The sequence below is a fragment of the Onychomys torridus genome, chromosome 5 (assembly GCF_903995425.1).
Source record: "Onychomys torridus chromosome 5, mOncTor1.1, whole genome shotgun sequence".
Lineage (NCBI taxonomy): Eukaryota > Metazoa > Chordata > Mammalia > Rodentia > Cricetidae > Onychomys > Onychomys torridus.
The window spans coordinates 133,446,317-133,453,902 of NC_050447.1; the positions used below are offsets into that span (position 1 = coordinate 133,446,317).

The window sequence follows — 7,586 nt, forward strand, 5'->3', positions numbered from 1 at the left end:
ATTGTCTGGCCCTGCCATTATGTGCTCAGCATTTCCATAACAAAGGTGCCACTCGACTTCTCCCCGATTAATGCAGCTCGAGGGCTCTTGTCGCCTTTAATAAAACATTGTTGAAATCATTTATTTAGAGCCCCTGGTTACTAGTGGGAGAATGACCATCTTTGTGCCAAAATATAGTGTATACAGTCCACTATTTTGTAGTAGATCATTGTGTTATTTACGAAATCGATTAAACGGATGCCTTGGGGGGTATTGATTCTAACAGCACATTACTTATGTCATTGGGATAGTCAAGGGTGAACTTTGTCAACTCTCTTCCAGAAGCAATCTCTCAAACAGAATACAGTGATGTCCAACTTAACTGGCACGCAGAGAGCCCCACTGGAGACAGCCCAGGCCACACTGCTCGTGTAACCTGATGCTCTCCCACCATCCTTCCTGGTGTAGCTGGGAGAAAGCCAGGTCAACTGACAACATTTCCCATGTTTCTTGGTGTGAGGGGTCAGAAAACAGTGATGGCATACTTTTCCTTTTTGTGCTTTGGAAAAGATACACAGACTGCATATTCTGGAGCTTCCAGTGTGTTCTGAGTGCTCATACAGAAAAGGCCAAACTGGAAAGCTGCGAATTTGTTGCATGCTTCTGGAAGTTCTTATGGCATTCTAGGGTCTCACCTTTGGATCCTGTGTAACATTGTTGGGAAGAGGTAAATGCACGAGCTTGGGGCAAAAAAAGAGGCGGGGGGCACAACCTCCCATTCCAACTCCATGCTCTGTTCTTTCTCTTGCTTTCTATCACTGTCCATATTCTCTAGGTTAGAAAGGGACGCTGTTCTGTTTTCCTGTGGATTCCACTGGAGAACTGAGGTCCCCTTGGAAAATGTTAGAGCTCAATGGCCTCTACACTATGTGCCACTTGGGACCAGGAGCTGCTCCTATCCTTATGGGTGACTGTAGGACTTCTATTCAAGTATAGAGGTGTCCTCTGAGTGGACAAGTTCACTTCCCTAGGGCCATTTTCCCACTTTACATATGGGGCTTTCACGTGTACATTGCTATATATTGTTAAAAATCAACAGAGACCTTATGCTATGTCCATTGTGATGACATACAAAAGCCTTGCTGTGTGCTCGGGTGAGCAGTGAAGCTGAACCTCGTCTATTTACTGTATGGTCCCTTCAGTTCAATGAACTGCCCCCCTTGTTCCTGACCATTGTCCTACACTCCCTTAAACATTTGTCACTGAAGTGCTTCCAAAGACAAATGAACCGTCACAGAGTACCGCAACCTACTCACTGAGGAGATAGATTAGACATGAAATCCAAACCCTGCCTCTCATGGGGTGGGGGTGGGGGAACTTCCTGGAAATTGTCCAGAAAAGAAAAAAAAAAGCCAAAACAAAACAACAACAACCCAAAACCCTACTTTTTTCTCTCATTAATGGCCCTTCCAGGCATCTCCAGGAGACATCCGAGCCTGCCAAATGTCCAGAATTCCAAAGGCCTCCCTAGAGACTTCAAGATATTGCAGATGTCAACATCTGTAAAAATCTTTTCTGTCTGGAAGCAGAGGACTGACTGGTGGTGTAAAGGCACCACACTCTTGAAAACCATTGCTCCACATCTCTGCAATCTGTTCTGAAATGGACTGGATCTGTCCAGAGGCAGGGGGACTCCAGGCTAGAGCATCTCCTTGTTTGAATAAGTGGGCCGTGGATCAATGTTCACTTTCTTCAGGGGAGAAAGCATAAAGCCACGTCTCTCCTGCTCAGACTAAGCTATGATGATTTATTCTAGGCAGATGCCTCTGACAGGACCCTGTAAAGTCAAGTCGTGAGTTTATTGTAGCAGTTAATTGTCAGGCCTTTCCTGGTGCTGTCTAACTTATTACTGGGAAGAACTGGGCTTTTTCCTGTGACAAAGACTTAACTTCTAGTGGAGAATGTGTTAAAATAACCGGGAAGAGGATTTAAATATATTTAAGCAAAAGTGCAGGTCCACTGCTAACCTGTAGTCTTTTTGTAAAAAGAAAAAGAAAAAAAAGAAAGGAAAAATAAAGAAAACTTGATTTCCCTTACAAGCCTCTAGAAATATTCTTTGTTTAGCGCCCCCCCCCCCCCCCCCAAAAAAAACCCGATGCTCTCGGTTTTAACCTTATGCTTATTCAATCATTCAGGTGACTTCAGTCCAACTACACCACTACTCTCCTGGGTTCCAGGCTGATAGCTTTCTGGTACCACACATCGGAGAATCTTGGTTTGGGGGACATGAAGTTTTGACTTCCTCACTAATCACTAAGGAAAAGAGAGAGGCAAAAAAAAAAAAAAGAAAAAGAAAAAAAAGAAAAAAAGAAAGAAAAAAGTAGAGGTGGGAAGGAGTGGAAAAGGGTACAATATGGTTAATTACTTTAGGCAGCACAGAAATCTAGTTGTTTTCTCAGCACATGCCAATATCAAATAAAGAGACACCAGATCTTGCTAATCTGTCGACCCCTCAGACAAAGTTTATTTGTGGTGACTTTTAAACTCCTGACTTGCCTTCCAATCACCGAGTTTAAAATGAAAAGCTTTAAATAAACACCAGGAATAGAAGATAAATAAACTTTTTCCCCCTTGCAAGTGCCTAGCTCGCTGAGGTTCAGGCTCAAATCCCCAGAGGACAGACTGCTCTCTTTTGTGTTAATGTTTAAAAGATTTTCCAATGCCGGAGTTTATTCCTACTGCAAACATTTCTATTTACAAGGTCAAGTGTATCAGCACTCGACACAGCTTAAGAGTGTAATTATTTATGTAAGGGCGTTTGAGTGTGCATCAGGAGCTTGGCGGAAACCCAGCCTTCAGCCCACTGTTCAACAGCTCCTCAGGACAATATTACCAGTCCTGGTGATTATTCCCCTCCATGGTGTGTTTACTTTTGCACGCCTCAATGTTTTGTAACAAAATTTTGTATTTTTTTTTCCAGCAAAAGTGTGAAAATGGCTTTGAAGTATTGAGTCTTGTAGGCTTCCCAGACCTATTGGTAACAGATGTTATTGGCATGTTTGATTGAATGAGAAGGCAGAGAGGACACTCCTGGGGGTCAGGAGCAAAAGCGAGGGGGTGTAAAGGGTGGGTCTCTGAGTGAGGAGGTTATCCTCACACAAGAGACAATATTTTGTGAATTCTCTTCACAAATACCAACAGTACCAGCAGAGGCCAGTTACAAATTGTTTTAGCTGCCTCATTTACAAACATCTAATTGTTCATTAAATTAAAGGCATTAGCTCACATTCTATTTTGCACTGCACTTTAATTTCACTTGATGTTTGAGGGAATCCCAGTGCTCCCTCCAGCCTCCTCCTGCCCGCCCACACAGGGTTAACCAACCGCAGTGTGACTGTGGGGAGCAACCGCTGGGAAGCCACTGTTGAAACTCTTTACTGATGTGTGCATTCTTAATAAAACAACCAAAAGATACACAAAGTCATAGTTATTTAAAACACAGGACTTTAAAAATGATGTCTATAAAAATACAATGTTTAAGGCAGTTTGGAAATGCATTTATACATTTCTACAATGTCCATAAATTCTCTTGAAAATAAGAACGTTACTTCAAAATCTGTAAAATACACTGTACATTTTTAAGACTGTTCTACACAGGGCACACTTCAAAATGGGCTTGCGTGAGTGGGTTCCTGGTGACCAATGCATTCTATACATTTCCTGGATGGGGGTGATGTAACATTGATGCAGATTTAAAATTTTTAATTTCTTTTTAAAAATAAATTATTTCTGACGCATACAATTTATAAAAATTCTATATACAAAGTACAGCAACTGGTAAGAAACCCCAGTTTTAATACAGTTTATATACGACGTACCAGGGTGGAAGACCCCGATAGGGGCAGAGGCAATATTCAATCTCTGCATATTCAAACTTAGAATTTCTTGGTAAAACAAAACAAAACAAAAAACAACCCAAAACAAAACAAAATAAAAGGACAACAAAACACACACCACACAGAGGTTTTCCTAGATGGCAGTACAGAGCTTTAAGATTAAAAACTTGCATTGTTCAACACCATGGTAACTCTTTAGGCCAGGTTTTTGGACCCTTAATTCTAAGACACGTGGTGTTCAGCGATCAGAACGGCGGTGGTGACACTGAGGTGGGTGTTAAGGTTATAATGTAGATATAATTTCGGGTACCCAGAAAAGGCAATCGCCGGCTTCACACCAGGCGTTACTGGGTGCTATAGAAGAGTACAGGAATGAATCGGTAAGGGAATTCTTCTATTTACTTACGATTGCTGTGTTTCTCTGTGGCCACAAGCAATTAAAGTCGTTACCAGTACTGTGTCCCCTCACAGGAAAACTGTTTAAAAACAAAATAAAAATGGCCCCTTTGCAAACCTAATTCCCTTCAACATTCCCTCCCCCAGTCCCTTGGGGCTGAGAAGACCCCCCACCCCCACCCCACACCGTTCAGCAGAGTCCAGGCCTCCGTTGCTTTTTGCAGGTTGTCCTGAATTCTGCAGATTCCAGGCGGTAGGATAGATCCGCCGGTTATCTTTGCAGCCTGGAAACCGCACAGTGGAGGGCCAGGCATGGTGGCTGGGGTATGTGCTGCACCCTTGTCCACCCGGTGAGAGTGTGGTCAGTGTTCCAGACAATCTCCGGCCCCTGAGCCACAGGTGCCCGGCTTGGAACCAGCCGGATCGCGTGCACCGGCCTGCAGCACGGGCGCAAGGGCTACAAGTGTGACCCGAGCAGCAGTAGCAGCAGCAGCAAGCAGATAAGCGGGGTCCAGGCGCCTCGGGTCGCGCAGTGGCCTCCACTGCCGCTGCTGCTACTCCTGCGCCCCGGCCCATGGGGCAGGTCCCCACGGCCGCCCGCCGCAGCAGCGCCGCCGCCCGGGCGAGCGAGGCCGTCATCATCGTCCAAGGGCTGCTCGCCGCCCGCCGTCCCCGCACGCTGCTCGTCGTCATAGTCTTCGTCGTAGTAATCGTCCAGGCCCCCATCCGAGCCACTGCTGCCGGGACCGTTGCCCGCGTCTGGGCCGAAGCACAGGCGGGCCATGTTCTCCTTGACCGACTCGCAGATGGGCCGCTCCAGCCCATCGCACACGCAGTCGTTGAGCAGCGCCGCCTTGGGCACGGCCAGCATGTCCTCGATGACCGCGCGGCACTCGTCGGTGCAGCGCAGCCCGTTGAAAAGCTTGCCGCAGTAGGCCAGGTAGCGGCTGAGCGCCAGGTTGCAGCGACTGTCGCGGTCGCAGCGCCGCCGGGCCTCAGTGCAGCCCATGACCGAGCCCGCTCCCGCGCCTGGGCCCACGCCGCTGGTGCGAGGCAGGCAGGGCTCGATGGCGCGCTTGGTGGACCTGCAGTGTTCGTCCTGCGCGCAGTCGCAGTCTTCCAGCGCGGGCCCGCGGCGCGTGTGGTTGAGCTGGATGAGCGCCGAGATGCAGTGGCTCGGGCAGCGCCAGCGCGGCGAGAAGGACGCGGCCGAAGCGGAGAAGGCGCCGGCGGGCCCCGGAGCGTCAGCCCCGCCGCGCTGCGCCAGCACCGGCGCACACGCCTCGGCGTACTGGCTGTAGGCGTAGCTGCAGTCGGGCTCGCCCTGGCACTGCAGCAGCGCCTGCCAGCAGATGAGGCGGCGGCCGTGCGCCAGCCCCGAGCCCCGCGGCGCCGAGCCCAGCAGTTGCAGCAGCGCCACCAGGCACAGCAAGGCGCCCGGAACTGTCCCCGTGCGGGCCCCGCCGCCGCTCAGCAGCGCGGCTAGCATCGCGGGCAGCAGCGGCCGCCGGACACGGTGCAGAGCGGAGATGAGGCGCCGGCGGCGTCAGTGGGGCCGCTGGAAAAGTTTGTCCGAGTCCCGCTCACTTCTGGCATGGGCGTCCTCATCCATCCATGCCGGCGGCCCGGCAGCTAGTAGAGGCGGGCGTTTGCCCCGGCACTGCGGCCAGAGCTCCCTGAGAGGCGCGGCGACGCAGGTCCGGCTCTGGTCGGTGGCTGGAGGCGCTCAATGCCGCCCCGGAGGGCCGCGGCGAGGCTGCAGGAGCGCGCGGCGCCTGGGGTGCATGGTGCTCGGCGCCTGCAGACGATCGTGCGGCCGGCAACTTCTTGGTCCTCGGCTCAGCAGCGCGTAGCACTTCGCAGCTCTCGCATCCCGCCTTCCCGCGGCCAGGCCGCCGGGTCCCCTCCCCCTCTGCCCCGGTCTGGCCCACGCTCCGGGAAGCTCTGGGCGCCGGGCGCTGGGAGGACCCCGAAACTCGGAGCGCGCGGCTCGGCTCGGGGACCTGGAGCCTGGGGAGCGGATCCGCGGAGCCCGGCTTCCGACTTGCTCGCCGCAAGGCTTTAAATACAAAAATGGGCCTGGAGCCCCCGTGTGGTGCCGCGGCGCCCCCTCATTATGCATGCATAGAAAAGCAAACAAACAAAAACATTAGCAACGCTCTTTCGGCTCGCTGAGCCCCGGCCCCGCGCGCTCCAGGCTTGCCCGCTTTCTCCTTTCTCCACTCTCGGGCGCCCTTTGCTCGGCCCCTTCCCGGGCTTTGCGCGCTGCTATTGGTCCAGCCTGTTGTTGTTGAAACTTTTTTTTTTTTTTTTTTTTTTTTTTTTACGAGCCGCTGGAGTGGGGTTGCAGAGTGGGGGGAGGGCGGTGGGCAGCTCACATTCAGGCATTCAGGGCTTGAAAGGAAAGGCTTAGGGAGCCTGACACAGGCCCAGCTCCTCCCACTCTTCAGGAGGCTGGGATACCGAACCTCAGCTCGCGCTCAGAGCCAGCGGGCAGGGCTTAGGGCCAGCTGCCTGCATCCGGCTCAGCCACCAGCCTTTTTGTTCGATTCCCCCGCCCCCTTTTTGTTTGGGTGGTGGTGGGGGGACACTTTTATTAATTCTCACTTATCCCCCATCTTTGCATTAGAGAGAATTCGAAAGTCACTTTAATTTTCAGGCTCCACGTCTTTGAGTCTTGATCACCCCTAGGAGTATAGCGAAGGGAGGGGGTCCTGAGAATTTAATGCGAGACTTTAGAAACTTAGACGCAAACGGCGCGCAGGCACACGCGGACTCCTCTGTCTCTGTCTCTCTGTCTCTCTCTGTCTCTGTCTCTCTGTCTCTCTCTGCCCCTCTCTCTCTCTCTCTCTCTCTCTCACACTCACACACACACACACACACACACACACACACACACACACACACCATAATGACCCTAACCACTACCACCATCGCAAGAAAGGGCACTTTCCACCAGGTTTTAGTTCCCTGATCCGGCAGGTAAGGCATTGAGCGTCGATTCCAAACTGTGAGAAGTCCAAAGAACTGAATCCATTTCTTAATTCATGATGGTAACACAAACGGCAATGACAAATCGTAGTAATTAAACACAGTGGGGATGCTGAGCGCTACCACCTGGCTGCACTCACTGCATATAGGGCAGAGGTAAACCCACCCGCTACGAGCTGTGAAGTTTACCTTTCAGTTCCTCAGCATGTTCAAAGCGAAGCTGCTAGCGGAGCTGGCCCTGCGGTCTAAATAGGACTCTCACAAACTACCTTAACTGTGGCGCAACGCAGCCTTTGGCCACCAGAGGCACCGCGAGTCTGCAGC

At 51.2% G+C, this 7,586-nt stretch overlaps 1 protein-coding gene across 1 annotated transcript; it reads right to left on the reverse strand.

Moving 5' to 3' along the window:
- Positions 1-4,663: 4,663 nt before the first annotated feature.
- Positions 4,664-5,776, reverse strand: Gas1 (growth arrest specific 1). Its single transcript, XM_036189119.1, has one exon. The coding sequence runs from the start codon at positions 5,758-5,760 to the stop codon at positions 4,729-4,731; it is 1,032 nt and encodes a 343-aa protein (XP_036045012.1). The 5' UTR covers positions 5,761-5,776; the 3' UTR covers positions 4,664-4,728.
- Positions 5,777-7,586: the final 1,810 nt, after the last annotated feature.